This window comes from Spermophilus citellus (assembly GCF_964194105.1).
Source record: "Spermophilus citellus genome assembly, chromosome: 3".
Taxonomy (NCBI): Eukaryota; Metazoa; Chordata; class Mammalia; order Rodentia; family Sciuridae; genus Spermophilus; species Spermophilus citellus.
In genome coordinates, this window is record NC_138184.1 from 103,922,052 (window position 1) to 103,941,313 (window position 19,262).

Genomic DNA, 19,262 nt, shown 5'->3' on the forward strand with positions numbered 1-19,262 from the left:
AGTGGGTAGGATGGTGGGAGGTGCAGGAGGCGGGCAGTGTGGGTCCAGGAGCACCCAGTGTGGTTTGTCAGCCTGTGGGGCGTGGGCAGTGGGTGTTCCGTGTTCATAAGTGATTTATGCAGGAGTCCTCCATGATTCCTCCAGGTCTTGCTTAACACCTGCCCCAGCCTGTGTCCGGTCATAGTCTGGGCTTTGGTCTTTTTTTTTTTTTTTTTTTAAGAGAGAGAGAGAGAGTTTTTTTTAATATTTATTTTTTTTTTAGTTTTTGATGGACACAACATCTTTATTTTATTTTTATATGGTGTTGAGGTTCGAACCCAGCGCCCCATGCATGCCAGGCAAGCACGCTACCACTTGAGCCACATCCCCAGCCCAACTTTGGTCATTTTTGCTGGAGTGTTAAAATCCTTTCTGAAAAGGCAGCTTTAGTTCCTGGGAGACCCATGAAGAGTCAGTGCAGCAGCTGCTAACCTTGCCTCTGTGGCTTGGGCAGCTTCTGCCTGCCACTCTCCATAGGCTGGGCCAGGCACCCTCAGACCCCAAGCAGCAGCAGTGCTGGCACTGGGTTGAGGTGTGGTCCAGACTTAGATAGTGACCACTTAATTTTCCTCCAGTTGCTCATATGTGTAGTTGGCAGGGGAGCGGGGATGGGGGTTGTCTTGTTTTTCCATACTGTGGTTGTACCCTGGGTGCTCTTCCATGGAGCTAAGTCCCCAGCCCTTTTTTTCACTTTTTACTGTGAGACAGGGTCTTATTAAGTTGCTAAGACTGGCTTAGAACTTGTGGTCCTCCCAACTCAGCCTCTCCAGTCATTGGGATTACAGTTGTGCACTACCACCCAGTTAACAGTAGTTTCGGTTAAGACAATTGGGAATCCGGAATCCTTAAACAAGGCAGTGTAAATGTTAAACGGTGTAAGTTGTCATTGACGTTGACAGTTATTTTTGGGTGTACACTACAGTATGGGGTTTCTAGCCACACTGACTGATTTGATTAACATCAAGTAGAGTGAGGATTCCATCCTTTGTGTTGCTAGCCACATCAGGTACGGTGGCCTCGTGTGTTGAATGCGGTGCCTGTGGTTGCGCTCACCAAGGACAGACCGGCTTTTGCAGCAAAGCCTAGAAGGAGCAGCTAACTAGCTGTTGATTCGGCCTTGACGTTTCTCTACAGTTTTCGAGCCCACCAGTGCCTGTGGTCCCAGCTACTTGGGAGGCTGAGACTAGAGGATCATTTGAGCCCAGAACTTTGAAATCAGCCTGGACAACACAGAATGACTTGTCTCAAAAAAAAAAAAAAGAATCCCAACAGTTGTGAAATCTTGATCGTAGAGTTGGACTTGGCTGTGATAACATATCAGCGCCTGTCCGAATCCCCCAGCCACTTATGCAGACACAGCTCTGCTCACCTGCCGGTGGCGAGGACTGCCGAGAGGCCACCGTGGCTGCCTGTTTCCACCTTAACAGGGAAGGACGACCATCTCTTTAGAATAAGTAGACCCTCAGCTCGTATCCTGAAGGTCTCATTTCAGACCAACCCCTCCCTTCAGTGGAGCCGCAGCCTCAGTGGGACAGAGGTTGGCAGGCTGCAGTCAAGCAGCTCGTGCCCCTGCCCTGCCCACCTAGTGTGAGGGCAGAGGGTGAGGAGTGACATGCTCCACTCTGGGAAGCCCCATCCCTCATTTCAGAATGGCCTTTGGCACATGTTAGGAAGCCTCGGGTGCCGTCAGGGTTAGTGGGGGCTCACACATCTCATGCAGGGTGCACTCATTGCACTCTGAGACTGCTGGCCTTTCTGAAGGGCACAGAGCTGGTTTTTCTGGCAGTCCAGCATCCGTGAGCTGTCCCACACCCAGCCTGCCTCCCCCTTGCTCACCTTGAGAGGTACTGCACTCCGCCTGTTCACCATGCTGTGCCTCTGCACACGGGGACACAGGTGAAGCTGCAAAGCAGCTGCCTATGATTTAAAACATCATTTATTAGTGTGTGTGCGGTGGAATGTTTACATATTAAACTCTTGTAACAGTGAGATAGTTTTATACTAAACCTGAAAAAAATATTATTCTAATAGAATTTGAGTGAGAAAGATCTTTTTGACAAGAACTGGCCCACGTTGAAATGGGTTCCCTTGAGAAATGGTCCCTGGAGATATTAGAAAATTCCTTACTATCTGGGCATGGTGGCCACTCTGTGATCCCAGAGACTCAGGAGGCTGAGGCAAGAAGCTTGCATGTTCCCAAGCCAGCCTCAGAGACTTATAAAGAGTCTGTCTCAAAATGAAAGACTGGGGATGTAGCCGAGTGGTGGGGCACCCTGGGTCTGTCCCCAGTACCAAAAAAAAAAAAGCAAACCTGGTAGGAGAGGGAATATACTGGGGAGTGAGATTGATCAGATTATCATGTTCATGTGCCTGTCTGAATGTGGCATGATGAACCCCACTAATGTGCTCCAACGACAAACAAATCTAAGAGAAATAAGCCTGCACATAAACATAGATACGGAAGCCACCTTGCAGATGGGGGTGCGGGGCCATCTGAAGCCTGCACTCCACAGCCCCGGTAACTGAGTTCCTTTAATGAGAACGGACTGCGGATGACAGCCCGCTGGGACTCCAGCCCATGTGCTGCCACTGCTGCCTTGGGAGCCTCTGCTTAGTGTGCAGGCGTGTAGAGATGCGCACCAGGTGTAGGCAGCAGGGAGGCTAGAGGGTCTCACATCTTGAAGCAGCCAGCTCCAGTGGCCGTTGGATCCTAGACAATTGCCTGCCCCACAGAGCACCCCTGACTGGCTCCTCCTCTCGGAGCTGCAATGAGAAGCAGGCTCTGGAAGTGGCCTGTGAGAGGCCCACCCAACTGCCCTTGTCAGGTGGTCTCCAGGGAGGACAGCCACTCACCAGGCAGATTCCCAAATGCCAAGCCAGCTGCTGACAGTGCCTCTATTGAGGGCCCCTGTGGTGTCCAGGGACACATTCCACAAGCCCCTCAGTAGAATTCCAAGTGAGAAGTTTTTAGAGGCTTCAACATTTGGTCAGAATCTGCTTCCAGCTGAGCTGTGGCCTGAAAATGCAGCTGCCCCTCTGGGGAGGCAGCTGCCCTACATCTGGGTGCCATGCTCCTGCTGTGAGGCTCCCTGCAGTGCAGTGAGACTTGTGCACCCTGGAACATGCCTCTGTCACCCAAAGTTCTCCTGCACTCCAAGAGGTACCTCCTCCTCTGGTTAAGACTTGCAAAAAATTGCATTCGGATCTATGAAAACCCTCGTATTGGAGATTTACAGAATCTGTTTCAGTGGAAAGTCACTGAATAGCAAATACAGAATTTTTAACATAGTGACTTCAATACTGTGATGGGGAGTTACTGTGCAGGAAGAGCCTCTGGGGTCCGTGTGCCCTTTCGGTGTAAGGTGTGTGCTGTGGTCCTCCTGAGGGCTGGGCTCTCAGAGAGGCAGTACTTTCTGAGAGTGTGAGGGACCCAGAGCTGCTCTCGTGTGGTCTGTGTTCTAAAACATCCTGTTGTCCCGTTTGCTTCTGTTCCTAGGAAGCCAGTGCTGTGCCCTGTCCTGTACTGACTGGAGGCAGACCTCTGCCTACTTTAGAAGTGAAGCCACCAGAAAGGCCTTCAAGCAAAAGCAGAGATCCACCGAGAGAAGAAGAAAGAGAAAAGAAAAAGAAAAAGCACAAAAAACGGTCTCGAACTAGGTCACGCTCTCCCAAGTACCATGCATCTTCCAAGTCCAGGTCTAGGTCACACTCAAAAGCCAAGCACGCGCTTCCCAGTGCCTACCGGACAGTGCGGCGGTCGAGGTGGGTGTGCAGGGCAGTGCCCAAAGCCCTCCTGTCTGTGGATCCTCCTCCTGCTGGTGCCAGTAGAGCTGGGCAGAAAGCTTAGCTGCAGCCCCATGTGCCTGGGCAGATGTGCATGTAGGTGTCTGTGTCCTGCAGATAAGTCCTTCAGCCAGGCGTGGTGGCCACACCTGGGATCCCAGTGGCTCAGGAGGCTAAGGCCGGAGGACAGCAGGTTCTACTCTAGCCTCAGCAACCTCAGCAGGATCCTGTCTAAAAAAAATTTAAAAGTTGGGGGTGTGGCTCAGTGGTTAAGCGACCCCAAGTTCAATTCTCAGTATAAAAAATTAAATAAAGACTAAAATAAGTAAATAAGACAGGCCAAGATGTGGCTTTGTGGTAGAGCACTTGCCAAGCATGCATGAGGCCCTGGGTTGAGTGCCCAGCACCAAAAAAGATCACCAACTACTACCAAGCAAAAAAAAAAAAAAAAAAAAAAAGACGAAGAAAGGGAAAAGTGAAAGCTTTATTTAAATTGTAACAGGTCAGGAAAGCAGGCCTGGCATAGTGCTGAGTGTGTGTTGGTCTCCTGTTGGTATGAAAGTCCCCTCCTGGTTTCTTTTGAGCGTACAAATTTCAGAACAGAAGAAATCTCTGCTGCTTGGTTCATGCTTGAACGAGGCAGAAGTACAAATTTGTCTTCTCATTTAATCCCTCTGCTGTCCCAGCATCCCACTGTTGAACAGAGCCTTCTTCAGGATCCAGTTCTGAGAAGGCAGTAAACACTGGGGCCAGCGCCTTCCAGGGCCTCAGAGCTTACTGCCTGGTAAAACCTCTTAAAATGAAGTACAGCTGTGGCTAGCTTGCCAGAGGCTCGGGCATGGCCCATCCCTAGGGCTCATGCCTTTGGATCTGTCACATTTTTTCTCACACAGCTCTCACATTGCAGGTGCCTGGTGTTTCTTTTTGGAGTCACTGTCATCTCTCCCATAGGAAAAATGCAGATGCCCTGCCCTCTTAACTGTTGAAAACCATATGCCCATTTGCCTCTGTGCTGTGTCCCTGCCCAGGACATTCACATAGGCCTGGCGACCTATGTGTGCCTGTGTGTGTTGACCTGGACCTGCCTTCCTGACAGGTGGACCTGATCATCTACTTCCTATCATTACACCCGGCAAAAAAAAAAAAAAAAAAAAATACAAATCTTGTTATTTTTTAATTAAATTAACAGCCCTGCTAACATGCTTTTGATATATATATATTTTTTAAGCCCCAGGAATTCTGAAATTTAAAAAATTGAAAAAGTTCCTTTTGCCATTACGGAACTGAAAATATATGCCAGAGTTGACCAGGCCCCACTGCAGCACATGCAGGGATTTCTTCCCGGTTTCCTTCCCCTCTGGCTCGGACAAGCAAAAACAATTCATTGTGATCCCTGCTCGGGGGCCAGTTATGAAGGTCCCGTGCCCATCTGAGCTACGGGCTCTCCTCTGGCTCCACAAGTGGTGTGGGTGAAGCACCTGGGGCTGCACATGCCCTGCCTGCCTAGCTTGGCGGGGTTCCTTGGCCTCAGGCTGTGCCCAGGTGGGTGCTCATGACCAAGAGCACCACCCAGCACAGGCGCTGTAGGGCTGTGTGTCTGTGTCCTTATCATAGACTGAGTGCTAACATGGTAACTTGGGGATTACTTGATCTTCCTTAATGTGTTTACATTCTTAGATAAGATGGTAGGCTGCCAGTTTCAGTCAAGGAAAAGAACAGCTTTATCATATCATAAAGTACCTGTGATAATATCATGAAACAAAGCCTTCCAGTGAACTCTGTGCCCAGAGCTGGCACCTGCTGAGTGCCTCTCAGTAACTGCCTCTCCTGCCTGGCAGTCCGGGCGCCCCCCTGGACCCTCACACCTAGACCCCGCCTCATCTCTTCCTTCAGAAGATAGTGGCATGTTCCAGGGGCAGATCTGCTGACTCCACCTGAGCCCTGCCAGCACTCTCCATTCCTGGAGCCCAAGGGGAGTTAACACACTGCAGTCCTTGGGCTGGGTGTGGCTCAGTGGTGGAGAGCTTACCGAGTGTGTGCGCAACCCTGGGTCCAACCCCAGCACCATCAAAAGCCACAGTTGTAAATAAGATAGGAAAGGATAGTGTTCTCTCCCATAATATGTATTATTGATGTGTTAAAAGACAACTAAATTTTAACCAAAATATTGAAAGTGCTAACTTCTGCCAGCTCCAAGTGCAATACTACACCAGGCACAGTGGCCCTGGCCTGTGATCCCAGCAACTCGCAAGGCTGGGGCAGGAGGATTGCAAGTTTGAGGCCAGCCTCAATAGCTTAGTAGACCCTTCTCAAAATTTTTTAAAAGTTGGAGATGGGGCTGAGGTATCAAAAATTAAAAAATTCAACACCACAGTTCTTAGCATTTCTGATTGTGGTAGGGTGCTTCAGCTGAGGTTCACACTGTGGAGTCAGGTAGCCCATGTAAGGTGCAGTGGGGTGAGACTGGGAAGCTCTTTCTGTCCCAGCAGGTCTGTTTGTGGGCTGCTTATCTAGCTGAAGCCCCTGTCACTCAAGACGTCCCAGCCATAGGTGGCTTCAGACCTCCAGAGGCGAGTTATGGCAAAAATCTTTAGTTTCACAAAACCCGTGTGTTATTTCTCAAGAAGCTTGCTGGTTTGGTTTTTGTTCGTTTATTTTAATTTTTTTCGTAGTTGTAGATGCACACAATACCTTTATTTTGTATTTACTTATCTTCATGTGGTGCTGAGGATGGAACTCAGTGCCTCCATGTACTAGGCAAGCGCTCTACTGCTGGGCCCAGCCCAGCCCGCTCACTGGTTTTGACGAGGTGATACTCAGCATCTTAGCCAGCACTGACTGACGTGTAAGACTTCCTCACCTGTGCTGCAGCTGGTTTTATCTGTGTTTTCATAAGGTCCGCTGTTTTAATGGAAGGAAGAAGTACTGTTGTAGTTCACTCGTGTAAAATTCAGTATGGATTCAGTGTTATGTGTTATTACACTAAATTAGCAAGGCTGGTGCTTGATCCTCCACTAGCCTATAAGCCTTGGTAAGCTCCCTTGGTGTTCCTCTGGTGTCTGGGGCTCAGCCGTGGGTTCTGAATAGGTCTTCAGGACTTCCCCGTGCAGAGGATCTGTGCAGTAAAGATGTGTTTTTTTCCCAAAAGTTAGCTCCCAATGTACCTTAAGGGGGTTAATATGACTTTTTTGAAAACGACTGTACTTAATGTTCAGAAATAACTCAGGTAGGCAAAGTTGAATCAGATGTAATTTTTTTATATTTATTTTTTAGTTGTAGCTGTTGACAGGACACAATATCTCTCTTTCTTTCCCTTATTTATGTATGTATTTATTTTATGTGCTGCTGAGGATTGAACCCAGCACATGCTAGGCGAGGGCTCTACCGCTGAGCCACAACCCAGCCCTAGATGTGATCTTTACTGTCCTTACTCCCCATGATAAAGTGCACAGCAAAACAGTAAAAGATAATTCTGTGTCTCAGTCCTGTTTTTTTAAAGAAGAAACCGGGTGCTTAAAGTGCCCCGGGTGGCACTGGTTAACATGCCAGCCTGTGTGGTCACTAATGTCAGGTGAACTATGAGCACACACAGATGCCAGGCGTCTGCACCTCAGCCTCAGAGAGACTAGCCACGTGAGCATGGGAGCTGCCAGGCAGGAGTCTCTTGGTGGTTGGGTTGAGCTGGGCTGGCTGACCCCAGCTCCCAAGTCCCCGAGTCACCTGTTGCCGAGACCTGTGAGCAGTGAGACGAACAAAGCAAGCACCCCACACAGGTGGTCTGGAGTGAAAAGAGGCCACTTACAAGTGTGGCCACTGCATCCAGATAAAACTTCTGGAATTTCATCCTTGGAGAAAGTCTCCCAATGCCCTTATTTTTTGAACAGACCATTGGGATTTGTGCAAGAAGTGTTAAGGTCATCTGCCTTCATTGAAGTCTCTGGATACATGGGACGATTGGCTGACAAGTGGAGTGCCTTTCCTGGCACTGAGTCATGTCACTGTGAAGAGCCTACTCGACAGAATGGAAAGCATCAAGTGTCCTTCCTTAAAGTGAGACCTGGAGAGCCCTGGGCTATTGCCCAGCTCTAAGGGGCTCCTTCCTGAGGTCGTGGAGGCTGCTGGGAGCTGCCCCTTCCCTCTGAAGAGTGTGGCTGCAGGCAGGGCTCATCGTCTTTCCTGATCTTCGAGTGCGTGGTAGAGCTCTGTCTAGCATCCTGCAGGCGTGAAAGCTCTGCTCAACCGAATGCTTTCCCCATTCTGTAGTGCCCGGCCCAGCTTTACACACTCTGAATGAGAAGTGTGTGCCCTGAACGAGAAGTGTGTGCCCTGAGCAGATGCACCAGCAGCCCAGCAGGAGCGCTCAGGCAGCCTGGCCTCCAGCAGACCTGACCGCCGGAGCTCTCATGGGGCACCTGGCAAGACGTCACGGGCTCTGCCTGGCCCTGGCATCTTTTGGGGGGAGCCCGGGGACATTTCCGACACACAACGCCTTCCAGAAGTCCAGCAGAGAAGACCCTGCAGCCTCCTTATGTTGGAGCAGGCTTATCAGGGCCAGGGTGCTTCCCGTGACACCAGAGGGTAGATGCCATAGTGAGCTGGTCTTCGGAACCATGTGTGTTGCTTTGGGTTTTTACCATAATTAAAATGATTCAGTGAAAAACTTTCTAAGTGGCGAAATCCAGCTGCTCTTTATCTCTTTTCTGGATGGGCGGTCATGGAGACAGCCTGGAGAGAAGAGATCCCCTGCCAGAGTATATGCTCATTGCAGACTTTTCCTGAAATGGTACTCTCGCTGAGTTAACAGTGAAAAATCCCAAAAAAAGGTGTCATTTTAACCTTGGCTGTCCCAAGTGGGAAAGGGTCTGGAGGGTCTTTCTGGCTATGTGTGGATCATGTCATGACATGGATAGAAGGAACCTTGTTTTAGACACAAGGGAAGGGCCAGTAAATATTCGGGGGTGATATTGCATCCATGAATCCCATGAACTTGGATTACTTAGCCCAGACTGTCAGGATGGCATGCTCTGGGCCAGACGAAGGTAGGGCTCTGAGCCAGCAGACCTGACATGTCCCTGCCTGCTCCTGCACAGGCCATGAGGTCTGGGGTGCCGGGCACCCGGTGCCTTTCCTCTGCAGAGGTGAGGGCCATGCCTGTGAGCGCCAGTCCTCGAGCAGGAGGAAGGAGGCCCAGCATTCTGGGCTGGCCGGGTGGCCTCCTCAGGTGTTTGGCAGTGGTAGCCTCCAAGACTGGCACCTGGGTACAGCACTGTGGAATGGGCAGAGGCATCTGCCTCCCGGGGTGAGGCTGAAGCTGGTTGGCCGGAGTGGGCACCCTGCAGGCTAAGGCAAGAGAGAGTGCACACCAGGGGACCAGACAGCAGAACTGAATGCCACATTACTCTGTCCAGGTCACGCTCCCGGTCCCCTCGGAGGAGAGCTCACTCCCCTGAGAGACGGCGGGAAGACAGGAGCGTCCCTACTGCCTACCGCATGAGCAGCAGCCCCGGAGCCAGCAGGAAGCGAACTCGCTCCAGGTAGGCCGCTTGGGTGTCCTGGGTAGAGGGGTCTGAAGCTGTGTCCACCTGTGTCACTAGCTGCCCAGGATGACGGCCGTAGTCTCCACAGCAGCACTGTCACTGGGAGCACTGGGGCCTCCATGGGGCTCTCGCACAGCCTGACTTGGGAGCTGGTTTCCCTCAGCACAGCCCTGAAGCAGGACTCACAGACAACGCCTGCCCCCTTGCCAGCGGCAGGAACAGAAGGAGGGACAGACCTCCCAACCTGGTGGCCTCGGGTCTCACGGGGAGTTGGTGCCTGGGCAGTATGTGATGGTGCCAAGGCTGAGGCTGCCGCTCCCAAAGGGGCAGTGTCCTGTGGGTGCCTCCTGAGCACTGATTCAGCTGCTCCTGGAAAGCCAGGCCGGCGTCCGCGTTTAGGACAAGGTGTCCTGAGCCCTGGCAAGATGGAGTCCTAGGTTCACCCCCAATGCCAAAAGATATAAAAACAGACGTGGAAGCTACCCTCCCAGACTGCCTCAGCTCCTTTCAGGCAGAGTTCTGCTCTCCGGTCAAGGACCTGAGGTAACAGCTTTTAAGAAAAGGTTGGGGCTGGAGATGTGGTTCAAGCGGTAGCGCACTCGCCTGGCATGCGTGGGGCGCTGGGTTCGATCCTCAGCATCACATAAAAAATAAAAATTAAAGATGTTGTGTTCACCAAAAACTAAAAAAATAAATATTTAAAAGAAAAGAAAGGTTTACTTTGGCTCAGTTTGGGAGGTTTTAGCTCAGGCTGTGGTGAGGCAGCACATGGTGAGAGTGCAGAGTAGAAACTGGGCCTCATGCCCCAAAGCAGAGGATCCTCCCGTCCCTTCCAGGGGTGCCCCCCACCCCCCATAGGTCCACCCTGGTAAGCAAACCTTTAGCTTGTGGGCCTCTGGGGGCATTCCAGCACTGAATGCTAGTGGCCCCCAGCAGTGGCCAACAGTCTCCTCCTGGCCACGGGGAGTGCTATCTGGGAGCAGCCCCTTCCAGGGCTCAAGCTCATGCCACCTAGCTGATTGGCATTGTTCCAGGGCACATCTGGAGCCCAGTTGCTGCCCACCACCAGGGACAGCAGCTGGGAGTCTCTTAATAGAACCTGAGCCCCTTTTCCTGAAGCGGAGCACAGGCAGAGGAGCTGGCAGCTGGCGGGGTCAGAGCCCCCTAACACACGCGCTCTGGTTACGTTTTGTGCTGTGGTGATCTTGCCAGGTATCCTGGCTGCCTGGCATGTGGAACTCATTCCTGAAGCCAGCAGCGAGCCTTGAAATTTATTACCACCTCAGACACGTGAGGAGAGGATCTAAAATCTATTCCTGTAGCAAAAGATCTCTGAACACAAGAGTTCTCACTTTGTCCTCAGTTTGATTTTTACATTAAGAGGAGTGATGGACGGCAGTGGTTAAGGGTCTGCCTGCACAGGTGGGAGGCCCAGGGCCTTCTGGTGTGGTCTCATGAGCTCTGCAGACCCCAGGACTGGGTTCTGACGGCAGCCCTGCAGAGGGACGGCCCTCTGGACACCTCTACATTGCTGAGAGCTGGCATCAGAGCTCGGCAGTAGCTCTCCATGTACCCCCCACATGGCCTGAGCTGTTCCTGTCTGAGCATGGACAGCCTGGGGGCTGGTTTTTCAAGTGGCTTTCGAGCACCCCTGTGCCCACCTTCTGCAGCTCAGGCCCACACGCATCCCTTGCTCCCCCACACACCTGGATGTGGGTTGTGGCTTTGATATGTTTGGAGAAGCCAGACCACAGCCTTGCCAGAGGTGCTCCTCCCATGCTGTCTCTGGCAGGGTGCTGCCCAGGGTCTCCACAACAACCCTGCGTGGGTGCGGCTGTGCAGACTCCCTTGTGTCACGCCCGAAACACATGTCCATCTGTCCTTGTCAGTGATGTAGAGTCAGGCCATTCTGCTGAGGTCACTCCCGCCTGCTTCTGGATCAGGGCGAGGTCTTTGGGGTGTCCTGTGGTCCCGCAGCACCCCGTGCCAGCAGCTCTGCTAGGGTTGCACTTGGATGGCGCCTGCGCAGGCAGGTGGCTGGGCAAGAGCAACTCCCGTTGCTGCTCGCCCTTCTTCCTTAACCCGCTTGACGTCACTGCAGGTCCTAGACCTGGGGTCTGTCGTCCTCGCCGGCCGAGTGGGTGCCTCTGGCCTTGTACTTTTGGATGGTGCGTTGTTTCAGACTAGGCTGTGGAGCCCTGGACCCGTCCCTGCCTCCTTGGACACGTCCTCCCACTGCTCTCCAGGCACTCTCCTGCTTTTTGGCCTGAGCTGTTCCTGGTGCTTCCTGCCTGCACCCTGGGTCAGCCATCCGAGGAGAGATTCCTTGTAGTGATGAGTGGAAGTTCACACCTGGGCCAGGTGGAACAGTATTCATAGGAAGTGTTTTGAGCACACTGTTTAAGCCTCTCTCACAGGGATGTTGGTGAAGTCACTTCAGCAGGGAGTCGCGGCTGCCTTATTAAAGCAGGTAACAGATGACAGTGATGGTGCTTTGCCATTGAACCTGCAGGAGGCTCTGTGCTCGGCCCACAGAGGAGTGCTTGGCCAGCAAGTGCAGGACGTGGCAGCTGCCAAGGGGCCTCAGGTCATGAGGCCCTCCTCCCTCAAGGCAGCTTGATAATGAAAGGAAGTATCATCCCCAGAGCAGCAATCAGGAAGTAGCCAGGAAGCCAGGGGGAGCGAGAAGCAGGGCCACAGCCCTGGGAGCCACAGCACTGTGGCAGCCGCCCTGGGCCCAGTGGTTTCGGCAGGTCCAGGAGGTGCAGGCAGGTTCCTTCACCACGCACCACGCCACAGACCCTTAAAGAACCTGGAGAATCCCAAGCACTTGGAAATTCAGCAATATAACTCTACGGTCACTTTTGATGGAAGAAAAAATTATAAGAGCAGTTAAATAATTACCTTGTCTAGTACTCGGGATTGAACCCAGGAGTATCCCTAGTCCTTTTAATTATGAGATACCAGAATCTCACTAAGCTGCCTAGACTGGCTTCAGGACTGGATCTTCCTGCCTCAGTCTCCCACACCCGGTTGGAAGTCATTTATGTTACAAGAAAATAAAAGTATAGAAGCAGTGATCCAGTTGAGCTTAAGAAGCCTGAAGAGGAGCTGGGCGCAGTGGCCATGCTTGTTCTCCCTGTGCTCAGGAGGCTGAGGCAGGAGGATTGAGAGCTCAAAGCCAGCCTCAGCAACAGCGAGGCACTAAGCAACTCAGTGAGACACAATAGGGCTGGGGAGGTGGCTCGGTGGTCGAGTGCCCCCGAGTTCATTCCCGGTACCAAAAACAGGAGCTGAAAAAGGAACAAATCAAACTCAAATAGAAACAAGAAGGGATGCGAGAAAGACCAGGACCAGAGATGGACAGAGCCCTGAAAGAGTCCAGAATGGGAGACCCTGTGGGACAAGGAAATGAAACTCACCGAGTTAATTCAGCAGCTTAGATAAAGTAAGTTCCTTAAAGGAACAGATGACCAAACTGACATCAGCAGAAGCGATTCCCCTGGAAGTGTCACATCTGCCGAGCTTTCCACCAGGCCCCAGCCAGGCAGCCTCCCCAGCAAAGACAGTCAGGAAAGAAGGGGACAGTTGCCACTTACCTCACGAGGTCACCACAGCTGACCCCTGAAGCAGCAGGGACTCTGAGTGCCTTCTCAGGAGCCCGGGTGCACTTGCAAGGGCTGGGCGCTGGGCTGGCTCAGGCTGAGCAGGTGCCTGGCCTGCACGAGGGCCAGGTTCCATCCTCGGCGTCCAACAGCAAGAGGGGGGGAGGGGAGGAGGTAGGGCCTTCCCAGCACACTGACCTTCGCTGACAGAGCTCTCCTCCCTAGAGTGACCCACAGACCCAGTCCAGCTTGAGCAAATACCCCAAGCTTTTTGTGGAAATTGGCACAGAAACCCTAAAACTTGTATGGAAACACAAAGGACCAGGAAAAGCCAAAACAATCTGGGAAAAGAATAAAAGTGAAGGACTTTGATCTCAGATTTCAGAAACTACCAGAAAGTACAGCAGTGTGGGCAGTGTGGTATCAGTATGAAGGTGTGCAGAGGGAGGAGGTCCAGGAGACTACCTATATGGCCACGATTGTTGCCCAAGGTGCCAAAACTGTTCAGGGAGGACAGGAAAGACCTTCCCACAAAATTTACTTGGACAACTGCGTGTCATAATGGAAAAAAAAAAAAAAACACCCTGCCCAAAAGTCACTTCAAGGGGGATCGCCACACTGGACATAGAAACCAGAACATTGAGCTTCTGGAAATAAACAACACGTGTGACTAAGGCTCCTTAGGATATAGAGAATGCTGTCATTATGAGGAAAACCTGTGAACCCACTGCAAGTGAAACTTCCCCTAGGAGGCACAGTTGGGACGGGTGGGCACAGTGGCCATGCCTGCATGCCCAGCGACTCAAGGGCTAAGGCAAGAGGATGGCAAGTTCCAGGACAGCCTGGGCCACCTAGCAAGATCTTGTCTCCAAGTGTTAGGAAGGGGCTGGGTTTGTAGCTCGGGGAGCTGGGTTCAATCCCAGGGCCACAGATGTGAAGCAGAAAGGAGGAGGGAGGGAGGGCAGGCCCCAGACTGGGAGGAGAGCAGAGGCCTCGCTGATGCTTCACAGGACAGCATATACGGAGCCCATGAGTGCAGGGGAGGTGCTCGGCCTCTTTGGTCACCCAGAAAGTGTCCTGGAGACCAGGGCGGTGTCCGCTGTGTTGGTGGACTGGCCTGACTTGGTGACGTGGCCAGGATGTGCTCAGTGGTGCTAGCAGGCAAAGAGTGCGCTCACACACACACCCCTCAGCCTCACTGCCCATTCCAGGCACTGACCACACAGCAGCTCACAGACAGCTCCTCCAGCTGTCACAGGAAGGAGAAGGAACACATGGCCCTGTGGCACTGCTCCCTCAGGCTGGGCCTCAAAATGCTGCCCAGCAGACCTGCAGGAGTCCATGCTCGTGGCTTCAGGCTATGGTGCACAGCAGAGGCCAGCTTGGGGGTGGAGTGGGCACAGACTGGCTCCCCGGGACAGTGGGGTCTGGTCCATGGCTTGGGCTCTCCCCACAGCACATGGAAGACCCTGCCCATGGCCGCGAGCGCCCTAGTGGTGTCAGAAGTGAACCATCAGCTTTCCTCCTGTTGGAGACTTGCCGTGCTCACAGCCCCTTTTTCTTTCTGGTGCGGTGCTGGGGCTTGAGCCCAGGGTGCGTGCCTGGCAGGTACTCTGCCACTGAGCCAGAGCCAGCCCAGAAGCCGCCTTTCAGTCATTCTGTAGCCACAGAGAGCAGCCCAAGTTGGGGCTCAGTCATCTGGCCCTTGGTCTCATGCTCCCCGGTTGTGCAGTGTTAAGTGGCTGTCAGCAGAGAGCCCCGGCCCACAGCATCCAGCACCAGCATCGGATCTTCCTTTCTTTTGGCTCCAGGCACCGTGCCACCCAGCCTCAGCCCCTGCCCTCTTTATTTTTTGTTTTTTTGAGACAGGGTCTTGCTGGTTGCTGAGGCTGGCCCAGAGCTCGCTGTCCTGCACCTGCCTCCTGCGTTGCTGGGAGGGCAGGTGTGCACGCCGTGCCTGGCCACCATGCCTCTGCAGCCGTGCCACCCCTGTGCTGACTGCGCTGCAGGCTCTCGCTGCAGCGTGGTGGCCCCAGGCCTGGCCATTACTCTGCTCCACCCCGGACACTGCCAGGGAGCCCACGCTGGCATGCAGGGGGCCGTATGCTGCCAGAGCTCCAGAAGCACTGCTGGTGCTCGTGGCTTCCAAGTGCCTCAGGCTGGTGGCCCTGCTGGGCCACCTCAGTGGAGTCACATGCTGCAGACTGTGAACTCTGCTTATTGTTGAGCAGAAACGGCCTGAATGAGGGGGGTGACTTGGAATGAAGTGGGGTCTGGACGACCCCTGGGGTCCTTCCCTGCAGGGTGGAGTGGCCACATTGGGAAGGGCCCCGTGCCGTGCTGAGTCCCGAGGGAGCCAGGCAGCCACGCTGTGTCAGCAGTGGCCCCAGGAGGGACAAAGCCAGACAGCGAGGTTCTGCTGCCCCTAAACCCTGTGGAGACCCCGTGGGCCACCAGGAGGCAGCCTAGGAGGGACGGTGGCAGGGATGAGCCAGCCTGCGCAGTGAGTGATGTCCCTGCATAGACTCCAAGGGTGCTTAGAGGGTGCTGAGAGAAGGCCTGGCCTCTAGGGAGGACCAGCGGCGCTATCCACGCCGTACACTGCCTTTACCAAAAATGTGACCTCCTTGTCTTTTTCAGTGTTTCTCAAGTCATAGAAAGGGTCTCAGGACACAGGTGTGGGAGCGACTGAGTCCAGCCCAAGCTGCGGGAGGAGGTGCAGGCAGGGAGTCTGGAAAGCCTGACATGGAATTGTGGGGGTTTGGGGACCTATCTTCTGTGGGAAGTAGGAGCAGCGCTCAGAGCCGAGCTGGGCACTAGATGTGGCTAGGGCCCCCCAGGGAGTGGGCCCAACAGCCTGCGCCTACCTTTCTCCAGGGACATGCCCCAAAACTGCCATCCAAAAGAAATGCCAGGCCTTTGTGTCTGCAATACTTGACTTTAATGACTTTCCATATATTTTTGGAAATTCTCATTAAATTGGCATAAGTGAGAGAACAGCGTAGACTGGAGGGGTGGCCGTCAAGGGCCTCTCAGTGTAGGTCAGATGCCAGCTTCCTGCCCAAGGCCAGGCTGCCTGCTGGAGCAGCTGCTTTGCACACCTCCCTAAAGCCTCGCAAGCTAGGGGTCCATCCCTCTGCCTGGTTGCAGGGTACGGTGCCCCACAGACATGTGTCGGGCCACATTCAACATGGGTCTCTCACCAGAGCACTTTCCTTTCAGAAGTCCCCATGAGAAGAAGAAGAAGAGGCGGTCGCAGTCACGGACCAAGGCTAAGGCGCGGTCACAGTCAGCGTCCCCGAGTAAGCAGGCGGCACTACGGCCTGCAGCCCACTCAGCACATTCGGCCAGCATCTCTCCTGTGGAGAGCCGGGGCTCCAGCCAGGAGCGCTCCAGGTGATCTGCCTCTGGGCATTGCTCAGTGGGAGAGGGTGGGTGGCAGGCGGGCCTAGCCCCAGGGTGCATCTGCTGATCCCAGCCCCTGCTCCCCAAGCAGAGGAGGTCCCCAGGTGGCCCCAGCTTAGTGCCAGCAGGGCAGGTGACCTCTCAGGACCCTGCTGTAGGGGAAGAGTACCTGTGGTGCAGGCTCCTGAATGTTAACTGGCCAGTCCTGCACCTGCCCTTGGGAGCAGGTCCCAGCATGGTCCTAGGGACGGGAAGAACCAGCACTGGGGGTCTGCAGCATCCAGGGAACTCAGGGCTCCTGTCGCCACAGCACCAGTCACAGGGGTCAGGGCTACTAGCCTCCCCACCAGTCAGCAGTCCAAATTGGTTGTCAGGGTACGAAACCCTGGTAAGACCCAGTGTCCCTGTCCTGGATGTAGTGATCCTCAGGTGACGGCAGACCACACATGAGGCAGCTGCTCTTGTTCAAGTCGCAGCAGTCAAGACCCCTGCCACACCCCACACCCAACAGGCTGGGAAGGGGTGTGTGGCACTGCGGCTCACACCTGGCATAGGAGGCACAGGCAGTTTTCCCATATAGGGAGCAGCAGCCACAGGCCAAGTGCAGGAGCCTGGGCCAGGGCAGGTCCAGGAGTCCCCGAGGTCCCCCCGTGGAGACTCGGCCTGTCTGCTGGCTCCCATGTTCCTCTGGTCCCATGTGTTTATGTAGCCTCTCCTGAGAATGAATTCCAAACTAGTTTCCTTATATACAAACGCTGTATAAATGCTTAACTGCGTGGCCCGCACGGCCCTGGTGTTCAGGAGAGCAGCCCTGCTTACCCTTGGAAGCCGGCCTGTAAGGGCGCCCACCCACAGTGCCCTGGCCCCCACACTACAGAGTAGGTTCAAGCTCTGGTCCCTCTCTTTGCTTTAGGGGCGTTTCTCAGGAAAAGGACGGTCAGATCTCTTCGGCAATCGTTTCTTCCGTGCAGAGCAAAATAACTCAGGTAAGTCAGGCCCTTGGGCCTCTGTCCTCCTGGTCTCTGGAAAGGGGCCTCGTTTTCTCTCCCCTGACTCCCACTCCTGCTCCCACTTCACTCGTGCTGACCCAGGAGGGAGTCCTGGGCTGGTTGGTGTCTGGCTACGCAGCATGCAGAGGCCCTGCTAGGGCTGCAGTCCCCTGGTCTCTGTTTCCAGGGCTGCCACACCGTAGCACCCTCCCCTGGTGGACCTGCATGAGGTCATGGCAAAGGAGACTTGGACGGAGGTCAAGGTTGAGAGGGGGCTTTAGCCTCAGTGCAGCCTGAACGTGCCCACAGCCCACACCTAACCTCCCAGGCCACCTCCGGCCAGTGTGTAGGCTCTGCTCCCCCGTCCCCACGGGTCCGTGAACTCCCCGCCCAGTGGTCAGGTCCCTGTCTCACCCTGTGCAGGATCTCATGGCCAAAGTCAGAGCAATGCTCGCAGCTTCCAAAAACCTGCAAACCAGCGCCTCCTGAGGCAGCGGCCGTGGGGCCAGCCTGCCGCACGACCCGGAGCCCTGTGTGGCCCGCAGCTCGGAGCCACCGCCGCGGACGTCGGAGTGGAAGAGCTTGCTGCTGGCAGGCCCGGGGCAGAACCGTCCAGGCTCACCGCCCAGGACTCTGGGGACAGTTGGTGGCTTTTGTAAATTAATTTTTGATGACATTTTCAGTTTAAGATTTTTGACCAGCAGTCTCTTACTTGTATATTTGTAAATAATATCATGTTTCTGTGAAAATGTATTATCAAATAAAATGGAAGAAACACCTTTTCTAGCTGGCAGCCTGGAGCTGTGTCTGCCTTCTTGGGCTCACAGTGCCCCTTCATGAGCTTCGCCTCCTAGCGGACGCCATGTAAATAGGGCAACTGGGCTCACCTGTCCTGCCTGCTGCCCTCCCGCAGCAGCCGCTCATGACCTGCACAGCCCCAGTGAGGCACCTGGACCCCACCTGGATGCAGTCAGCCTCTGGGGTGGCTGTGTGTGCCCATGCAACAGGCTCGGCGGTGCTATTGGAGAGCCCAGGTGGTGGCGATGTCACACAGTGCAGCCCTCAAGGCACCAGCTGCCCAGCGGCACCCTGTACTGGGCTTCGGAAGCCCCACAGGTTTGAGTATTCGGATGAAGGTGCAGGTTTGTGTGTCCCTCGCTGGCCAGGACCCACGTGTCCCCCGTGTACTTTGTAGGGCACGCTGCATGCGTCCCCACATAAGCCGTCTCTGCCACCAGGACCACTGAGCGCAGGGCAGGCCCTGAGGTGCCCACACAGGAATCCCTGCCTCCCACACAGGGCACGAGCCTGGCCTCCCCTGCATCAGGAGGGCAGGGTCTCCTGCTGAGGGTGCAGCTGCAGGTGCTGTGTGTAGAAGCTCTTCTGCATCCTGCCCCTCCAGCCAGTCTCGCACCGTGGGGGGCTCACCTGGGGTGGTGCGCACCCTGGCCCCTCGGCACCATCCTCTGCAGAGGGCACCCGGTGTGGGCCAGCACTGGCGTTCCTGCTGGGGAAACACTGCTCAGGAGCCATGTCGGCAGGACCCTGCTTCTCACAGGCACTGCTGGCCGGTCTTTGGCGGGAGCATCACGGAGTGGTGGGAACGGTGGTAGTCACATGGGACACTTGGGATGCGCCAGTTCCCGTCTGTCCTGCTGGGCATCCTCACTGGGGTTGAGCCTGCCAGGTGGCGCTCACTGTGCCTCGTGGCATGCCCGTTGCAAGGTGTCCAGGATGCTAGAGGAGGCCTTAGATGGGCTGGGGGGGGTCAGGTCTTTGTGAGCAGCATCACTGCAGGAGAGGAGGGTGAGGCCCTAGGTGGTAGCCTCCGAGTCCTGGGCCCTCCTGGACACGCCCTTGCTTGTCCACGGCTGCCTTTTGCCCTGAGTTTTTAAATCAGCAGC

The 19,262-nt window shown here is 54.4% G+C and overlaps 1 protein-coding gene across 4 annotated transcripts in view; it reads left to right on the top strand.

The window, feature by feature from the left end:
- Positions 1-18,140, top strand: part of SFSWAP (splicing factor SWAP) — a 65,141-nt gene extending 47,001 nt beyond the window's left edge. For all 4 annotated transcript variants that reach the window (XM_081286650.1, XM_081286652.1, XM_081286651.1 and 1 more), the window contains 5 exons: positions 3,536-3,801; positions 9,231-9,356; positions 16,187-16,360; positions 17,283-17,355; positions 17,782-18,140. In XM_081286650.1, coding sequence (XP_081142776.1) covers positions 3,536-3,801; positions 9,231-9,356; positions 16,187-16,360; positions 17,283-17,355; positions 17,782-17,847 — 705 coding nt within the window. In that variant the 3' untranslated portion in view covers positions 17,848-18,140. The remainder of the gene's footprint in view (positions 1-3,535; positions 3,802-9,230; positions 9,357-16,186; positions 16,361-17,282; positions 17,356-17,781) is intronic.
- Positions 18,141-19,262: the final 1,122 nt, after the last annotated feature.